We start from the raw sequence: 20,818 nt of genomic DNA on the forward strand, positions 1-20,818 counted from the left end.
ACTGATGTTTCTAAAGCCATTGTAGTAGATGGCACATCTGCGAGAGCTGTGGGAGTGGTTCGACCCATTTTTTCTCTAATAGTTGTGATTTTATTTGTAAAGAAGCTCATGAAGTCATTGCTGCTGAGATCTAAGGGAATGTTAAGCTCAACAGCACTGTGGCTCTTTGTCAGCCTGGCTACAGTGCTGAAAAGAAACCTGGGGTTGTTCTTATTTTCCTCAATCAGTGATGAATAAAATGCGGTTCTGGCACTATGATGGGCTTTCTTATATGTTATTAAACTATCTTTCCAGGCTATGAAAAACTCTTCTGGCTTAGTGGACCGCCACCTCGTTTCCATTTTTTGTGATGCCTGCTTTAGGGAGCGGAGCTGCGAGCTGTACCATGGGGCTAGCCTTCTCTGTTTCACTGCCTTCCTTTTCAGAGGGGCAATGGTATAAGTGTATTACGCAGGAAGGCTGCAGTACTATCAACAAGATTATCGATTTGTGTGGGAGTAAAGTTAAGGTGGCCTCCTTCCACTGTGTTGGCAAACGGCACTGAAGTAGATAAAGATGGAATTATTTCCTTAAACTTGGTAACAGCATTGCCAGATAGACATCTGCTGTAGTGGAATTGTTTCCCACATAGAGTATAATCCATTAATGGAAATTCAAAAGTTATTAGAAAATGGTCAGACAGAAGAGGGTTATGGGGAAAAACTATTAAGTGTTCAGTTTCGATGCCATATGTCAGAACAAGCTCAAGAGTGTGATTAAAACAGTGAGTGGGTTTATTTACAGTTTGAGAGAAGCCAAACTGACTACCATGTTATTGTGAAGAGACGGCCAGAGTTATGCATATGTTTTTCAAGAGAAAAAAGGCATGCTGTGTTGTTGAAACCCACCAGGTCATTAATCAGAAAAATAAGAAATCACCGTACCAAATCACCACCATACTGTAACTAAACACTGAATCCCAGTTGCTCCCGATGACTGGGCCAGTTCCAGCACTGTCAGTGTGAGCGTACGCTTACGAGCAAGGATGAGAGGGACACGCTAAAGAGCTTTGATGGAAAATCCTCTATAAACACAGCGTATTTACTGTGTGTTCAGTGTAATTATTGAATGTTAGCTTGCTAATCTAAGACTGGTGTGATAAAATGATGACATACTACTAACATCAGCAGGTTAACAGTGTCATTGTGAGCAGTTTGAGCTGATGTAGCTAAGTGCAGCCTCATACAGCTGCTAACATGGCTCTTAGACATTTCCAAATGAAAAAGACTAAAGTTCTGATTATCATTTTATTTGTAAATAGTCACAGATATGACATCAATAAGATAACATCATTTAATAAATATCTGCATCATAGTTCAGTTTATCACAGTTGATAAAACAATTTAGCATGTAAGGCCACAAAATTATATTTAATTAAAGTGAACACAGTAAGCACCCTGCACAAATACAGTAAGACGAACACCTAAACATGGCAGTCTGACTTACAGTGGAACTTAAAAATATCCACTGAGTCACAGTTTGACATTTTCTCCTACTATTTGGTAACTACAGTATATGACATGCAACCAAAAATCAATACTGCCATATTAAAGCATGCTTAAAGTTCTCACTGGACAAAGTCAACATTTGCACAGTGCAGAGATCATGTCGACACATTTATACAGCCTAGCCAGTAGTTACAATGACTTATCTTTGAGATATACAGCAGGTTTTACATCGGCACATTATTAGGTGATGAAGGCATATTGTAGATGTCAGCCTCATCCCTGCTGCTGCTGTATGAACATGTAGTGAGTAGTATAAAGCTTATTATATAGTGGATGAATGTATGACAAACACATTGTTGTGGTTTACCTATTTTTAAATTTTAAATTAACCAAAGTGCATAAAACCTAGAAATGAAGGAATCCTTTAACACTACAACTAATATCACTCCACATATGAATTATGTGTCATCACTTAAAGCCAAGTGTGGCCTTTGCTAAAAATGACTTGATATATTACTGAAAACTATTGTTATTACTCATTTAAAACAAATAATCCGGGCTCCTCCAGTGATAGCAAAAAAAAACAAACAAACAGTGACGGTGTGTCGGTTTGGTGGAGGTAGCTGTTTTCTGCTGTAAGTATCAATAAAACCTGGCCGTGACTTGGAAAGCAGGTTGTGTTTTGTGATAAAATCAGGAACAAAAAATAAGCTTCACGATGCAAATATGTAAACATCATCTGCACCTGTATATTGTACACTGAAATATTTCATCACAATCGACCTTTGACAGCTGATGGTAAATTCAGTGGCCGTGGAGTATCCATCTGAAACCCTCAAATGACTGTGAAAAACGTCTAGGAAGTAGCAGAATGTAAAAGTATCATAAAAGATGTAAAGTCTTGACTACATATCACATGAGCTTTTGGGACGTTTTCTAAACTATAAACATTAGACACTCAAGTACAGTAACAAATCAATCTTCGCCTGTGTCTGTCCTACGTACATTTTCAGTCTTTGGCACCTTCTGTAACTCTCCCCTGGGTCCTTCCTGTTTAGGCGCCCCCAGTTAACTCCTGTCTGTCCTCAGCACAGCCACAGTCTTTCTTCTCTTTCTTCTCTCTCTTCTCCTGCGCAGCAGTGGTGCTCTGCACCTGACACAGATCCTGAATCAGTTTGGAGCTGAGAAAACGCCTGTAGGAGTCTTTCTCCATCAAGGTGTAGATCATTTTCTGAGCCCCGTCGAAGCAGCGTGGGCAGGCGTTTTCAACATTCTGTCTGGTTGTTTCTCTGGTTTCTGCATCTAAGTTTACCTTCAAATGACAGGGGGAAGAGAAAATCAAAGGTGAACATGCTGAAGACAAAATGTACTGGGACTTTAAGAGCATGAACCTGATGTCATACTAGGAATCAGAACAGTGGAAGGGCAGTAGTGGTAATACTACTAAGAGGATCACCGTTTTATCTTAGTTCAACCATCAAAAGACTCAATTGCTAAAACTGAAGGGACTGTTCTTCCTGTTCAGTTAATTACCTCATTAGGAGCATCTGCCTCAACATATTGCTGGAAGATCTGCTTGGCCCTGGTCGCCATCTTGGAAGGCGTGGTCTTCTTGTACTCCTCACAGGCGATCCAGAAGTCCATGTTCTCCTGGCTGAACTCTGACCTCAGGAAGCTGGTGAAGACTGCAAGACCAGCTAATACAGACAGAAAACATATGCTGCTTTTTAATATCCAGTGCACAACCAAACCCACAAGTGCAAGTCTAGAGGGTTGAGATAAAAAGCTGATTTATAAGGTATCATTAACAAAAAATAATAATAAATGTTGTAATAAATCAATGCAACGTTAAAGGAATATGAACATTTTTTGATTGATTTGATTTATTTATTCAAGCATGTAAAACAGTTGATATGTCAACACATGTAATTTCACACATATCCAACAATAATAATCCAATATCAATTTACTTATACCTAGTACATGCTTGAACGAAGTAGGAAGAAGTTAGACTTATCTAGTCCTACCCCATGACATCATCTTACAACTTTTAAATCCTAAGCATAGCATAATTACATTCATAGTTAAATATCTTCTATGCCACACAAATAATATACTAAAGAATTATTAACATTAACATTAGTGTTAACATTCATACACCACACCCACAATGTTCCACCTAATTAATATATATCTTGATTGACACATACCTTTATATTTATGTTTAAACTCATCAATTCTATTACTATTTTTTATGTCCACATTTAAATTATTCCATAGTTTTACACCACTTATGGAAATACATTGAATTCCACCAGGTAATAAATTGTTCCTGGCTTTATACATAAACACAGCAGTCTTATATCCCACTAAATCAAAAAATTTTAACAATTTAGACTGTATGAAAGCTGCATTGGTGTGATCCCTATATCCCATGTTATGCACAATTCTTATCGGTAAATATAGTCATGTTGTGTGCAAGTAATTCTAATAACCTAAATCTGTCCTGCTGGGATGCCAGATTTGTGAGGAATGATGCAGCAGAATCGGTCACACTGACCCAAAGCTAATCAGACTCTAGCAGTGATAACTGCATCCTGTCTTTTTAAATACACAAAATCCAAAACCCTACATGACTGAGAGGACCACTGAGGCCATGATAAGATAAACAAAAGAAGATCAGGCCAGCCAGCGAGAGCGGACAGATGAAGACATGACAATGTTGGAGGTCAGTGGATAAGTTCACAGAATGGAGACGGTCAGAACTCAGCTGGTTTCCGCTGGTTTCCCTTCTGTGTCCAAATACACACACAGTGCAATTCTCAAAGGGCCTATGCGCACACACGTACGCACCCGGCACTGGTCAGCACCCCCAGGGGGGCTATTGAGTAGTGCCTCGCGACACGTAGCAGAAGACCAGAGCATGAGAATGCATCAGAGTGCCTGTATGTGTGTGTGTTTGTGTGTGTTGTGAGGACCAGCTTGAGTTTCATAACAAGGGAGTGAGGACATTTTGATAGGCCATCACTTTCGTACACCCACTCAAATAGTTAACTGAGAGGTTCAGATCCAATGTAAGGTTCAGGTTAGAATTAGGTTTGTTTAGATTCTTAGTTGTGTTGGCTAAGGTTAGGGTCAGTGAGCGGTCTGACAAATACAACTGGACAAACATGTGTTTATGTGTGTCTGGGAATCTGAGCAGTGTCTCAGAAAGTGACTCATCTGCTTTATTGCTGTTTTATTTTAAATTTTGTTCCTTGTAATGCAAGAGATTAAGCCTAACTGGTAAAAATTAGCAGTGAATGTGAAGGTCATGACCTTGTCTGATAATACTCCCATGACAGCAGCACCATTGTGTCACATGAGAAGAGTCACGTTCTTAGTTGTGTGGGATTGTTTTTATAAACCTCGAGAGACCCTGGAGAACTAATGAGTCTAGCATTCATCTGACAGTTTGCGTCAGTATGATTAGTGTCAAACATCTGAAGATTTGAAGAAATCCTCGTTAGCCTTGCTCAAGTTATTACATTTTTTTTAGATGGAAAAATATAATGTAACACCTACTTTCACTGCTCATCACATGTCTGAAAGACTCCTTCCATTTCTCCACCTCAGCTGCAGTAGGAACCCTGAAAGACAGGCAAAGAAGCCTTTTAAATAAGACTGTTTAAAATATATATACAGTATATATACTTCACAGGGATTCACAAGATTTGTGTTCAGGATGTCTGATATGGTTTCATTCAGCGTTTTACCATTTTCAGTATCCATGTTGAGTTGTTATCCCAAAAGGAATATAGTCCCATTGGGAATTTTGTATAAAATAATTTCTATTGTGTAAATAAACATTTTTTATGAAGGTTTTTGTAGCAGTGCAGCTTGTTCTCAGTGAGCACAGATCATCCAGATCCTACACCAATTCACTGATCAGTAATGGCAGCAAATCCAATCATAGCAGCAGCAACATCTGACATGTGCACAGCAAAGCCTACAGTATAATAATCCAATTAAAGAGTTAATCATTACAGCTATACATGATCCATGAAGATCCAGTGTCCATGCATGTGACAGAGTCTCTACAGGTCGTCTTTGTCTTTTGATACTGCTGCTGAACAATAACTGGAAAACTGAATGCTGATTATATGATTCTGAATGGGAGATGTGCTGCAGAAGAGGAAAGGTCAAGGTAAGCGTTGTCAGCGCAGGTAGATCAATGCTAATTTGCTCATAAAGAGCAATAACAGGCTTCCTGAGGGAGCACGGCCCCAGGCCAGGTCATTAACTCCAGAACAAGCCCACAGCGAGACATAATTTGTTCTTTAGCAAATGTAATTCCATTTCAGAAACAGTATAATTCGTCACCCATAAAGGTTTTACAGATTTTCTCCAACAGTAACATAATTACAAACACATTAAAGAAACACAAGCTGCTTTTGGAAAAATGAAGCAAATACCACTGAACCTAACAATTAAAGGATCAAGCAGGGAATTATCTGCTTCCTGTGAAATAAAGAAGCACCTTGAGCACCAGCACTTTTTCTATTGCAACCCATTTGTCTCTTTTCTCATCACCCTGTCATCTCTCTCTCCAAAGCTCAGACAACCCAAAGGAATCCTACAATAAAGTTCCAGTGATTCATTCAGCTGTTCAAACACTGGCACAAGCCAATATTTTCTCTCTCTGACCTTGAGAAGACAATTCTTAAAAGTTAAGTCACAAGGGTTAAATCCAAGTTGCAAATGATTTTTGATTTCTTGAGATCTTAGAACTCACGAGAACAAACACAAATCAGAACAAATGTTTTAAACTGTACACAAAGCAGACTACGAGAAATGAGTTCCTCTGACCTCTTGGCAGCAGCTGTGGCGGCGGTCTTCTCTTTTATTGGCTTCTGATCCGTTGGTTGCAGTTCAGGCTTCTGGAGTAAAAAGCTTATTTTGTGCTTGATGTCTTTGGCACTGTAGAGAGGCGCAGACCAGGACAGTAAGTGAAATGCAATTTATGTGGTTTCACTTTGTTTTCATTAATAATATCTGCACAAAGACCTGTTTGAACATTTGTGTAAACAAATGGTTTGCAGATGGCCAGCTTTCTCTTTTTCAATATTTACCATTTTATTACACTGATGTTTTAGTTAATAAAAACACAGATCATGCTCATATCATCAAAAACAAAAAAATATTTCTACATTTAGTTTTTCAGAATCCCCCGGTTGTTCTACTTGGGTCTTACCTTTTCAGGCATGTTGCGGGAAGTGTTGCAAGTCCTTTACACATGGTGGAATGTTAAAGATCCACAGTCAGTACTGCTGCGAGTGGTGTCAAGGAGGCACCGGTGAAGCTGTGCAGCAGAGACTTTATAGCCGTGTTCTTCAGTGTTAGAGAGCAGGCTGCGGGTATCTCCACCCCCAGCAGTGGTTTATCAGTGCACACTGACAGAAAACTGACCAATCAAACCAGACTGGGAGAGAGAGAGGAAAAATATGGAGGGAGAGAGGGAGAGGAAACAGAACAGCAGATAGGATTATACTGTATGCAGCCAAAACAAAAGTTGTTTTCCACTGAGGGAGGTGTGAAGCATTGGAGGAATCACTTAAGTTGTCTTTGTTAAACTGAGCAACAAATAAAATTGAGCCATGAAAACTGTTTGAACAGGTGGTTTAAATGTAATGAGAAATGGGAGCAGCGTGTACTCGGGTGTGGTCCCGCTCCTGAACATCAGAATAAAATCTGTGTTGACCATTTTCCTAACTGTGATGGTGACAGGCTTCTCCTTTTTGATTAAAACTCCTGTTTTATTACTTAGGCTTGTTGAGACTGAAACTCCTAAGGCAGTAGCACCACAAATCACAACACTGGCCTATTTATGATATACAGTATAGCTACTTACTAAACTGTTATGTTTTCCTTCCCAGTTTCTACAGTTTGCACCTGCAGCAGCTTTTCACAGCAACACTGTGAGCAGACTGAATGACCTGCAGCAAACCAGATGCCAGGGAGGCTTAGCAGTGATTTTAAAATTGTCCTGGTTCGTTTTCAACATGAATTAAATAAACGGATCATTCAAACCTACTGTAAACAACAACTTGAGCACACCTCATTAATTTAACTAGGTATCTTGTGAGCTGTATCCTCAGACCATGATCTATTGTCACTTTGTAGTAAAGTCAGTGTTGATGGATTGTGAAGCCCTTCACATGCAAGTTATGCAGATTGCTTTGGTTTGCTCAGCCTGAAAGGACAAATTGATTCAACATCTGCAGCCTCACCCCCAGGTAGTAAATAGATGAGACCAAGCTAAAGGCAACTAATACATTCAGAGTCTAGAAGAAAGCCATCTGATATACGTGTGCATTAAAAAAAGCATCTTTCCTTCCTTCAGTCTCCTGGCGCCTTCTGACCACATGAGCTCACATCTAATTCTTCAGCCGTGAACTGTTTTCTTTTATCTGATATCTATAAGTAGCCTGGGTTCTGTTCTCTAAGTGGTCTGACAGCAGCTGAAGCAGAAGCACAGCTTGCCAGCATGATGATGATGATGATGGATGATGATGATAGACACTTTATTGATCCCGGGGGAAATTCAGCTAACATATGCAGGCATTTAAAGCAAGGAGGACGGCCAATAGGTCTTTTTACCGTGAAGGAAGAAGTGAACCAGCCATTCCTTTAAAGAATAAACAGCAATCAGAGATGAGGTCATAATGGTTGTTTGAGCATTTAGCAAATGGTCCTCTGTGAACGGTACTAGCACCGACTCTCCATCATCTTCTGACAAGCATCAGTGCACATTCATCTAAATAAAAACAGCTGTGTGTTTGTTATAACAAAGAAGAAAAAAACAATGTTCATTTCTTACAAATGACAGCCGGAGGAGGCAAAAATACAATTTCAAGGAGACACTGTGCTTCCTTGTATATTCACCTGTTTGTGTTTTTGTATCTTACATAGAAAAATGTTCATCTGCAAAGTCCAACACTTTAGATGTGCTGTTCTTCTTTGTGTGGAAAATAAAATGGTTTAAAAGCAATCATACAAAACCTCAGCACTCAGCTCCTGTTCTTTCTTTCTTTGCCATTTTCTTTCAAAATAATTTTATCATTGTATATTTAAATGTTTGTTTCAATGCTCCATAAATTAAACAGCAGCCATCTTAACACAACCTGCAGCCTGAAAACATTCAGTCAGATTAATTATTTCACCATCATCTTATGGTCACCAAGGTTCTGATGAGGTGCAGCTGAGAGGTAACTGAGAAGGGTGCTGCGTGACCAAGCATAAACTGAGCTGTACAGACTTTAGATTGCCTAGATCAGCAGCTTTTTGTTTCATGGGACAGAATGCAATACTTTCTTTTCTCTTCACATCTTGGTTTTCTAAACAACAGATGGGGGCTAGGTGAAATAGGGCTATTTGGTTTCTGTCAACGAGGGGTTGATTATGAATTTTGCTTCACAAGCTCCTGTTGCTAACCACTGCTCCCCCAGACAGCAGGGTATGATTAGAGCTCCAGAGGCTAGGCTTACACAACAGCAAGGTGATGAAGACTTTGTCTCCTCCTGGCACACACGAATTTCACCTGAGGAACCAGTCCTCATTTCTCAACAGGTTATTTCAGCCCAGCAGCAGCATCTCAATGCGCCCTGCAGCAGCGAGACACGGCTATGTGAGAATCAGGTAAGACCTGTTGAATGACAGCAAACAATGCACTGAATAACAGGCCAGACACAAGATTATGCTATAAATTACACAGAGGAAGGACAAAAATGCAAAATAAAAAAAATGCAGTCAAGCAACAATAGAATAAACAGTATTTTTTTACATATACATAGAAAGATTTTATTTCACAGAAGGGTTATGGTGCACAATCCCAAATGTGTGGATATAAGATTTAAACACCTCTTAAGGAATGAAAATCGTTTTGAAAACACCACAATTGTAAAACTGTTACTAGCTCTTTTTAAAACCCTACCAGTGGTGGTGCTAAATGTGTGGTAGTGGTGGTGTTGTAGTAAAAATAAATAGATAGAAATTTGAAGGGTTTATTCTTTGGGGAGCATGAATGTGTTGCAAAAACTGTTGTCTTGGTATAAACAATGATGAGGGTCAAAGGATGAAAAACTAGAATGTAACATATCAGTTTTAACAAATGTTACTCTGGTCCAATGTGCTTCATGCACCAGTGGACAGACAAATATGAACATTGGTATTACTTCAAAAGCCACTTAATGTTATGTTTCCTCTCAAATATAATTATATATTTGTCTAGTGTCTATGTATTATTCATTCATTCATTTTCTACCGCTTAGTCCCTGAACGGGGTCACGGGTGGGGCCGGAGCCAATCCCGGCCGGCAATCGGGCGAAGGCGGGGTACACCCTGGACAGGTCGCCAATCCATCGCAGGGCGTCTATGTATTATATTTAAACATATTTAACTCATGCAAAATGAATGTGTTTAAAAGTTATTCTAAGCAGAAAAGGTTGTCCTGCTCCAAGTTCACTCTCACAGGGTGGCTGTTCTTGACAAAATGGAATCTCACAGCATGAAACTTCTTTGGTGCCTTGATATGAAAAAGTACACCATGGTATTTTCTGAAGTGCCACCTGTATAGCTAAGCTACTGCGCTGTGTGGTTCAGCCAAGGCAACTAGGTAAGGTAAGGTAGAACTTTATTGATCCCACAGTGAGGAAATTCAAGTTATGGAAATGTTGTCTTGAAGCACAGGTTTGGAGTTTCTTAGCTCCATCTTACAATACAGTATGATTTAGATTTGCAGCTTTAATTGTTAAATTACCAATACTGAATGAAGGCAGGAGAGAAAAGACAGTCTGACAAGTCATACACCCACAGTTATAACTTGCACAACTACAAGAGGTGACTTGGCAGGAAAATGTACAGCAGGTCATCTTTGATTGTTAAATCTGCAGGAAGACGACTCTAAGAAAACAATGTTAACCAGTGAAACTAATCTTCTTCGTTTCAAATTTCTTTTCTAAAACTCCAAATAACTAATACAGTGACCATGTGACCTGGGAACCGTGGTCTGTTGGTCATGTGATGGGAATTTGCTTCCAGTGTTTTTACAGATTCAGAACAGTGATTTTTCTTTTCTGTGCATTACTGGAGGTTGTGTTTACAAAGCAAAACGTCACAGCTAACATGTTTTTGCCAGTCTTGTTTGGACCAAAACAAAATGGGTAATGAGATGTTTGCAGCATGTCGTTTCATTTCAGATAACAGGCTGGTAGTAATGCAATCATCAGATCACATTCACCATTCTATTAATAGTCCCATAGGGTAAGAGGAGTCAAGGTAGCATCAAGGCAAAGGATATGGACCCTCATAAACCACATCAGAGGACAGGAATAACCTTGGTGAAGTGGCTTTATCATCTGGAGAGGCTGTTAATGTCACAGATAAAGCAGGTGTGGTTATTAGAAAAGGGCAACCATCAGTCCAAGCCCGACATCATTAGCACCCTCTGACTCTGCTTCTTTACTGTGCTCCTTTAACAATGAGCTTGAGAAAACCTAATGCGATGCTGTGCAGCCTGTCCCACTTTACAGGTACATTCAGTTATTCAACTTTTAAACCTGTTTATGATCAAATTTTAAATCATGACTTGGTGCATGAAGAGTGTATGTAGAGGACACGTCCTCAACCTGCACTGAGTCACATGGTGACAACCATTCACCTCTGCTGCCCGCTCACTGATGACTCACCCGGTACATATAGGTGCAGCAGAGCAGGATGCACTTCGTTATCCCCTTTCTGCCTCAGGATGACACCACCACCATGACAAAATTGTCAATACATCATCCCATTCCACACCTTTAACCTCTGTTGGATGAGAAACAGAATGTGTGTTTGTAGGAAAAAAGTGTGAGGAGGAGTAGAGGTTGTAATTGTCAGAGACAACTAGTGGGTTTTTTTAGCCGTGTGGTGGGGTCACAGACACTGGGGACCTCTGCTTTATAGAAGGCATGTTTTGACTTGGAGTGAAATTAGTTCCTAAAGCCGTCACTTGAACTGCACAAGAACACAGACTTGGTAGGGGCGCTTACTCTATTTTTACCTATAGGTAGATTCGTTTTGCAGCAAGATAACAAACACATATGACATAAGACAGCACAATAAAACATGATGAAAGCGCTCGAGGTTCCACCAGTCAGGAACTACAACAGTCACTCAAAACAGCTAAATAAGTAATAAATATTACTACAACTTATTAATCTCAGTGAAAACGACAGGTACAAAGCTGTGTTTATAAGGCTTTGTTTTGCACCTTGGAACTAAGAACCTCGGTCCAGAGGGGAGAAGCTGTAACAGGTGGGAGGCATCATTTAAAACAGAGGTCGCTATCCACTGTAGCTCTTTTGTATACAGGGAAACAGAAGACGAGGCTGCAGCTTATCAATCAGCCAACTTGAAAATCTCACAATTTGGTTCTGTCCTGCAAAGATTCATGTCCAAACCATGACACCAAAGAAAAATTTATTGTGTTTCAATAAAAACACAATAAATCATGATTATTATGGTTGAGTCAATGTGGCAGTAAAGGAGAGTTTCCTTAAATGATACAAACACTGGCAACCCTTTTTGTTCAAAATCCAGTTTTGAGTTAAGAATAGTTCCAAGGTATTTATAAGACTGCGTACACTAACTAATGAAGTACAACTGGAGAATCCAGGCCACGGATTATATACTGTACATGAAACGGATAAAATGTTTCAGACCACCTAAAGGAAACAATTATTAAAATTGAATATTGTCATATTCACACAGGCAGGGGTTCAGAATATACTATACATGCTTAAATAATGCAAACCAGTGTCACTGCAAAATCTATAATAGTTCCATTGGCAAAACTTACTAGTCTCACAATTAAGCCCCCGGAATTGTGGCATTTCTAGACCAAGAACTGTGACATGGCAACATCTTTCTGGCAGCAAAAATGAAAGAAAGTCAGGGGCAGCTGTGGCTTTACCAAGTTCTACAGCAGTTCTACCCAGTAGCTGCTGAGGCACAAAGAACTGAACTGAATGACTGATCAAAAGCGTCATCCCCTAAATCATCAGTAGTGTAACAAGGTGACTCAGTCTGTGTAAGATTGTTGCATTTCCTCACAAAAATGTAATCCTTGTACCTAGAATAAGTCATGACTCTGAAACAGAATAACTCAGAGCCCAGCTCAGCTCTTAAACTCCTCTGACTTTCTTCTTTGTGTTTGTCTTTTAAAACTTGATTTCTTGTTTGAGTTTAGATGGTTTGTTGCCTGTTATTCCAAACAAGGCTGCTGTAAATTGTTAAATTTAGCCTTTTCTTCCATTTTCTTATTAACCTCTCTTCTGTTAGGCTGGTAATATAATATATTAAATTACCCTACTAGTATAAGAGATCATAATGCTATTCATTTTGTTGATCACGTTACAAAAATTAATGTAATTGGCTAAATTGGTAATAAAGCACAACACAGGCACACGTGTTTAGTTGGTCACCAGTTGCCAATTGTGATGTTTCCACATTTTGTCCCCACATGTTACTTCGATGTTGTACTGAAGTCCAGTAACTGTCTTTAGATGATGCTCTTTCTAATAATCCAGTACTACATGCTTCTGTGTATGTTTGCAGCAGTTCAGTTCAGTTTCAGGAAGTTGTGCAGTTGCTAAAAAATCTTTCAAGTCAACTTGACTGTCAGGCTCCTCCGCCCCGACCACTCCACATAAGGGAACAGGCAGGACGAGCACATTGGTTTATGAAAATGTCACATATGGTAACTTTGAGGAGCCTTTTCTGGCTTGGCAGCTGCAACACCTGCTGGTTGCTATAATAAAGACTTGCCAAGGGATTACTATGAAGCCAGCATGCATTACACGCTCTGAGCCCTGGTGATTAGCATGTCGAACCCAAACAAAGAAATACTCTTCCAGCTGCAGCTAAATGACCCATAGCAGAGAGCTCCTTGTACTGATGGAGAGGTGGAGAGAAGTCTACTGCGGTGTTTGTTTATAGGTCTCATCAGTACAGTAAGTCATGACAGGCCATAATGACTTGTGTTGACGCTACGTGTGCAACAGCATGTTGGTTCAGATTCCTATCAGAATCAAAACCGCTGCTGTTGTGTGGCCACATTCACAGCTTTGATGTAGTGTGGGGAGAGCACAATGACAGTTGAGTCAGAGTTGTGTTTCTGTGTGCATTACTTGGATCTGTGTCGTGTTTATTTGTTTGGCACCTTAGATACAGTGTACAGCTAAACCAAGTACACCACTGGAGAGTATCACTACTGTAGATGTTAAGTAACTACAAATCCTGTGAGGTCCATGTCTAAAAACCAGCTGCAACAAAAGTCAGTACACTTTTCATTCATGAGATTACATTTATTATTGATGACAAACTAAATCCATCTGAGCTTGGATGATTCCGGTTGTGTGTGGAGAGATGCTCTACAGTCTTCACAGATTACCCTTTTCAGCTGCTCTTTGCTGGAGAGGTTTTTGTTGCTCTATTGGATTCATGTCTGAGGGCGTACAAGGCCAGGAGTTTTGCAGTGTGTTTGGGATCGTTGTAATGTTCGGAAAGTCCTCTCCTGCCAAGCTTCTTGAGACTGGGAGTCATATTTTCATTCATTGGCTATATAAACTTGTATGTGTAGTGCCATCTACGTATGGATGCATCTCCCCTGCACCTTTTGCACTCATGCTGCCCCATCATCAGCACACTCCCACCCTCATGGTTCACATTCAGCAGTATCTCTGGGTGCTTCTCATGCTATTATTTCACATCTCCTCACACCACACTTGTCCTTTTTTGGCTTAATCTCCAATAATGTTAAGCTGCTGACTTTCAAATCTCATTTTTATCAGAACCTCACAAGACATATTACTGCCACCTTCTTATTAAATAAACTGTTCTTCATTGTTGGAGTTATTTGACAGAGTTGATCATATCGTGTTATCTTAACTCCTTGGAGATGTAATTACATTCTGCCTGGAAATTACAGGGGTTTTTTTTGTTTTGTTTTTTTAAATATATGCAGTACAAAGCCTTGCTTCATGCCAAGACTGTAATAGTGTTAATCCCAGTGGACCGTGTTCCCTATATCTGTAGCAAACTCAACACTAGTATTGTGTAAATTGTCACCACACAGTGCTATGTGATAACCAGTGCATTTTCTCCATGAGTATCTATAATGAGTGAATTTTGAATGCCGACTTAGTGTTTTTCTTATCCATTGTGGTGTTAAAGTTTTACACTGTACAAGTTTTTATGTAACACTGTAACAGTGTGTGGCGAGCTAGTGGGCTCTGTGGATTCTGCCAAGGAATGACACTGGAGTTAGGCTGTCTTTTTATGCAAGCTTCCATGCCCCATACCCCACACAACCCCGGATAGCCACTGTTTTTATTGAACACAACACATGAACTCATATACATCCCCAAAAAGAACCCACCACAACTCTCTTAATCAGCAACTGAAGAATCAATATTACCACTCAAGGAAGTCTAAAAAGTACCCTCACAACACATGCATCCATTCCTACATAAATAAACACACACTGTCTTTCTATGAATATCATTACACGTGTGGTTATTTCATAAAAACACCAAGCATTACAGCCAGAAACAGACTAACTATGGGCCTGCTAAAGATTGTGTGCTAACAGCCTGCCGTTGTTATCGGATGCCATAGTGTGACCAACAGACAGTTGTGTCATAGCCACAGGTGTTGTTCTGGGAAATTGTCTGTGTACAGTAATAACAAGTGTCAGAGTCTCATATAACAGGAAAGAAACAATACCTCTGCTCATTATGATAACGTCAGAGTGCATGTGATTTATTACACATCCCACGTTTATAATCAGTAGACAACCTGTCAGACTTCATATTTCTGCTTTCCAGTGCAATATATCAGGGTAAATATTTGCCCGTGGTACCTGAAAAAGTAGCTCTAATGGTGCACTGTGGCAGCATTGCCATTGACCTAAGTGTGGTAATCACCTGCCCCAGTGAGAGACGTATTCAGCTTAGGTGTTTGGCTTCCATCACTGCCAGTCTGACAGTGCGTCAGTGAAGAAATTCATTAAACTGAATGGTGCACCAGAAATAACACTGCAACAATGATAGTTTTGCAAGGCAATGTAGGACGTCAAGCAGGAAGACACTATGCTGCATACAGACACTCCCTCTCTCCAGTTTCTGCCACAGCCTAGGTGAGCCAATCTTCTCTTATCTGTCACATTTTAAAACTATCCCTTTCCCTGCTGTCACTTGTCATTTCAGTGCTACCGGTTGCAGACCTCCACCACCCCATTCACCACCAGTTCTTCAGATCAGTGTTCCAGGGGTCCAGCAACAGGCTCACCAGATTCCTGCTCCAGCCTTTTCCTGAACATCACTGTTCACCTCCATCACAGGTCCTCTGTTCAGGCACTTTAAGGCAAAAAACATTTCTGAAGTGCTTCTTCTGACTCTCCTGATTGAAATGCAGTTGTATTCCCCTCCAGCTATACACACAAAATGTGTGCAGTACTGTTTGCACCTGGAGGGAGCGCCTATCCATCGTGTCTTTTCGTGCCACTCATGGAGACAGACAACCATTCACACTCACATTACCATCTGTGAGGCAACACTGCTAATCACTGCACCAACTAGCTGGGATTACTTGTCCATTAATTCAACTGTACAGCACACTCTAATGAACACTGATGGCTTATAATCATCAGTTGTCTATATGTAAATATTGTAGCACTTTCCCAATAATCATCTTTACTTTCATATTGATTGTTAATGGACTGAGCCACTAATGTGCAAATTTCCTGTTTTTTTTTCCCCCCGCCATTAAAATGGCCACACAGCGTCCATTAACCAGTCATAAAGTATGTAATTTGGAGCATTAGGCAAGGCAACTTATTTTACATAGCACATTTCATACACAAAGGCAATTCAAGGTGCTTTACAGAGGCAAGGAAAAACAGTAACAGTATTAAAACAATAAGCATAAAAATCAGAATAAAACCTGTTAAAATGAAAATAAAATCAAAAAGACAAAATAAAAGATCTGAAACAGAAATCTAGCAGTTAGAGAGCAGAAAGTGCGGCTTATGAACCAGGCAAACAAAAGCACAGGAAGCCAGCAGCGTTTTCAGTTGATACTTGAATGTGTCTAGAGCTGTGGCACGTTAAGGTCATCAGGAAGCTGGTTCCATCTGTGTGCAGCATAGTAGCAGAAAGCAGCTTCTACCAGCTGACCGCTTCCTAAGGATCTCAGAGCCCTGCTGGGTATGTATTCTACAAGGAGTTCAGACTTATTTTGGCCCCACACCATTGAGTGATTTATAAACTAGCAGAAGCACTTTAAAATTTATTCTGTAGGTAACTGCTAGCCAGTGTAAGGATTTAAGAACAGGTGTAATGTGTTCATTTCTCCTAGTTCTGGTTAAAACTCTGGCAGCAGTGTCTGAATGAGCTGAAACTGTCTAACAGTCTTTTTGGGAAGACCAGAAAAAAGACCAATAGTACAGCCTGCTGAAGATGAAGGCATGAATTAGTTTCTCTAAGTCTTGTCTGGACATGAGACCTCTGAATCTTGCTATTTGTTTGAGATGATAAAAAGCTGATTTAGTTTTGGCCTTGATGTGACTGGTGAAGCTGAGTCAATTTTGATACCAAGATCTCTCACTTGAGTTTTGTGTTTAGAGCTGTACAATCAAGGCGATCTGTAAGTTTTGTCCTTTCCTTCTTGTTGCCAAAAACAATGACTTCAGTCTGGTGTTTTTTTAAATTAAGGAAATTTGAATGCATCCAGGTATTTACTTGCTCTAAGCACTGACAGAGAGAGTCTAAGAGACCATAGTCACTTGGTGACAGAGCTAAGTAAATCTGAGTGTCAAATGCGTAATTATGATAGACAGTGTTATTGTCATGTATGATCTGACCCAAACAGAGCGTGTACAGGTTGAATAGCCGTGGTCCAAGGTACAAACCCTGAGGGACTCCGCATGTAGGCTGCAGTCAGTGATGTTCCCCATTGTTTGCCATGGAAAATGCTGTTTCAGGCCATTTAGCTGTAATTTGCATCAGTCATTTCAGTTACAAATCATAGTTTTTCATTTGCATAAATCATTCACAATTTATTTGAATAGTTATGCGACTTTCAAAATCATCCGAAACATGATGCTTATACTGATGTTAACCATGGTCTACAAGCTACAAAATAGCTTCAGTGTCAGCATCAATTAACAGTACACAGAGCAAAAATTTATATTTAAACAATTGTGCACACTTATTTAAACAATACAAACAGTTCAGTAAAAAAGGATGGACAAGCATTTTCTTGTGTTTTAAGTCAACAAATAATTTTGCCATTCCCCATGAACTATTCAGTCTCTGGTGAGCCAGTAACAACATGTGCTGTTTTCTCCCTGCATGGTTCATTAAAATCAGACGGTTGGTGCAGCAGCTATATCCTTTAAAGGTAATTCAACATAGAAGTGCATGGCAGAAACCTGCAGCTGCACTGCTCATTATGGGTGGAATCTGAAAGAAGAATGTGATAGTAGGCCTACTCCCTTACAAGTAAAAGTCATGTATTTAAAATGTACTTCACCAAAGGTATACTAGTAGTTGTAGTAAAATGCAAGTTTACACTGTCAAAATATATAGCATTTAGTATAAGGAATGGCCCTGTCAGAGTTACAACAGCTGTTTTGTTACACATCCTGCAGACACATAACATTATTATGATGTGTAAGGTCATGTCCTTGTATGTGCTCATTATATTACTGTAGTATATCAGTATATATGTATGTGTTATTCATATTCCTGAACATAATGACATAATGATTACCTCAAGAAAAAAATACCATTTTTCTACACACACACACACACACACAGAGTAACTCTATGTGCAAGTTCAGCCCAGTGTCAGTTGCCGCTGTTTCACTGTACTGTAGCACCACACTGTGTCTACTATAAGATAGTGTACTCTCATAGAAAATCCAGGAGAGCTGATACAGTATTTCTAAGACCCGAAAGGAACACTTGGCTTTCAACTGGAACTTTGTGTACTTTTGTGCGGTTGTGTACTTAGGTGCAGATTGGTCACCTCTCAAACAAATAAACACGACACAGATGCTCAAAAGCTGCCTTCTCCAAGTCCAACCAGGCTCTCCTTTTAACAGCTGGCAGATTTGTCTGCATATTGTTTTGCAGTGTTGTTCCTTCTCAATGTAAATAATCATGTCCTGTTGTGCTAAAGCCCTTAGTCAGTAGTTGCTGCAGGGGTGAGGTTAGCCGTTATGTTTTGTTATCTTTCCCCCGTTCCTTGGTTAGGAGCATGGGTCAGCCCAGGAATCCTTACTCAGCTGGTTTGTTCATTTTGCTGACCCACCATGACCTTACTAGAACATCTGTATCAGTCAATCTTTGCCAATCAGACTTCATTATGAGATCTTAAATCTGCTGTTGCTGGGCATGGGGAGTCTGACTTTCATGTAGGTAATCCCTTGGCAGAGGCGTTAGCGTAGGAGCCAAAGGTTGTCATGATTATACTGTATGTACATTGCTCTTTGTCTGCACACTGTACACATACACCTGGTGATGCAGTCACAGGTAAAGCACTATGCTTCCAACTTTACTCTTTTTTCTTTCTTTATCTGGAAATGAAAAGCATAATTCCAAAAATGTTCATTGCCCTTTTAAAACCTAAATTTAATGTGGATATGTCTTTGGCCTAAAAGTCACATCATTGAAGCGCTTGGTCAAATGCCCCTTTACTCCAGCAAAGAAAGATGAAAAACAAACTAGTAGCAACTTTTAACTATTCTTATACTCTAACCTAATTCCCTCTTCTCTCATATGAAATGTTTTCATCTGTGTCCAATTCATTCTTTTCACCCTCTGACAAATAGGTCTCACAAATACAGTAAACACAGCACTTTACATTGCAACACTGCTCACCTACTCGATGCAAACACCACTCATGCAAATAAAAATGACAAAGTGGTGTAGAGGATTTGTCTGTGGCACCCTCAGTATGTGAAGATCTGTAATTTACCATCATTTTAAAGTACTTAATTCAGTTTGGTGTGTACAATATGTCCCAACAATTCTTACGAAAGGATACAAAATTTCAACACAGCAGTAGCAGAGGGCATATTGATTCTTAGCCCACTGAGTCCATGGATTGATTGCTTTTCTATGACAAAGGTCAACATATTTTATCTGCAGTGCCTACAGTTATCACAGGCCCAGCAGTGATTGTCTCATTCAGTATAGCAGTTGATTAGTAAGAACCTAAAATTTTAGAAGTGATACTGGGTAAAAGTACATGAATGTGGTGAAGAGTAATATCTTTGGGTTTGTGCAGTTTTCATCCTCGGTGTAAACAATGTTATGAAATGAGAATGATGCTTTAATCAGCAGACTTTCAAAACTGATTGTTGATATTCTGCAAACACTGGGTAACATTCAGTGATATAAATAATATTTTAGATACTGAAGTTCCCATTCAGCGCTCACAGAAATGCTAAGCCATAGGTCACAGTACAGTACACTATGATATTATCATCATCGTCACCTTGATCTTTTCAGGACAGAAACCTTCTTTCTTAATTGTGCCTTGACATACAATTTACACCTTCAAAACAGTCATAAACATATACACATGAATCAAATAAAATCAGTATTAAAAATCCAAAATCACATTAAAATATACACACAAAATCAACACAAACAAAATCATACTAAAACACAGTATCTAAAACATCTGTTACACTGACATTTATACTGTAAAATGTTATAAGGTTATAAGCAGTTTAAACCAAGACAAAGAAATGAAAACAGCCAGTTTTGGGTTTTTTTCCCTGCAAACTATTCCATTTTTACAGCTTGTGATCTATCAGACAAAACAATCACACGATTTCTCATCAAATTCAATATGGGCAAGTTTTTGAAAGTATATATATATATGTATGTATGGATGGATATAGTTTACATATAAGGCAACAGTTGTTGAGTTCATTTGAGGGTCCCCTATTAAGCAATGGTACAACATAATGTAAAATCAAGGCTGTGTTTACTGATGGCAGTGGTGACCTGATCATGCTTAGATCAGCTGGTAGCTGCTTACAGAGTGCACAGTATGTTTGAATACTAATCTACATACTCAGCTTGATTATTTGATATCAGTCTGTAACTTTTTGATTAAGACTATTGTAATCTTGTCAGTGCTGTGTACCTGAATGACTTTTAAGCCTGGTCCTGAATTAAACTAAGTTTAGTGCCCAGAGTGGATCAAGTTGCTTGCAGCCCCGTCTGTATCAATCA

At 39.5% G+C, this 20,818-nt stretch overlaps 1 protein-coding gene across 1 annotated transcript; it reads right to left on the reverse strand.

Moving 5' to 3' along the window:
- Positions 1 to 1,320: 1,320 nt before the first annotated feature.
- Positions 1,321 to 6,890, reverse strand: rgs4 (regulator of G protein signaling 4). Its single transcript, XM_020601930.1, has 5 exons — positions 6,721 to 6,890; positions 6,336 to 6,446; positions 5,052 to 5,116; positions 3,021 to 3,184; positions 1,321 to 2,799 (listed from the first exon to the last, which is right to left on the reverse strand). Exons 1-5 carry the CDS (start codon positions 6,762 to 6,764, stop codon positions 2,542 to 2,544), a joined length of 642 nt encoding a protein of 213 aa, XP_020457586.1. The 5' UTR covers positions 6,765 to 6,890; the 3' UTR covers positions 1,321 to 2,541.
- Positions 6,891 to 20,818: the final 13,928 nt, after the last annotated feature.

Source organism: Monopterus albus, unplaced genomic scaffold (assembly GCF_001952655.1).
Source record: "Monopterus albus unplaced genomic scaffold, M_albus_1.0 scaffold53.1, whole genome shotgun sequence".
Lineage (NCBI taxonomy): Eukaryota > Metazoa > Chordata > Actinopteri > Synbranchiformes > Synbranchidae > Monopterus > Monopterus albus.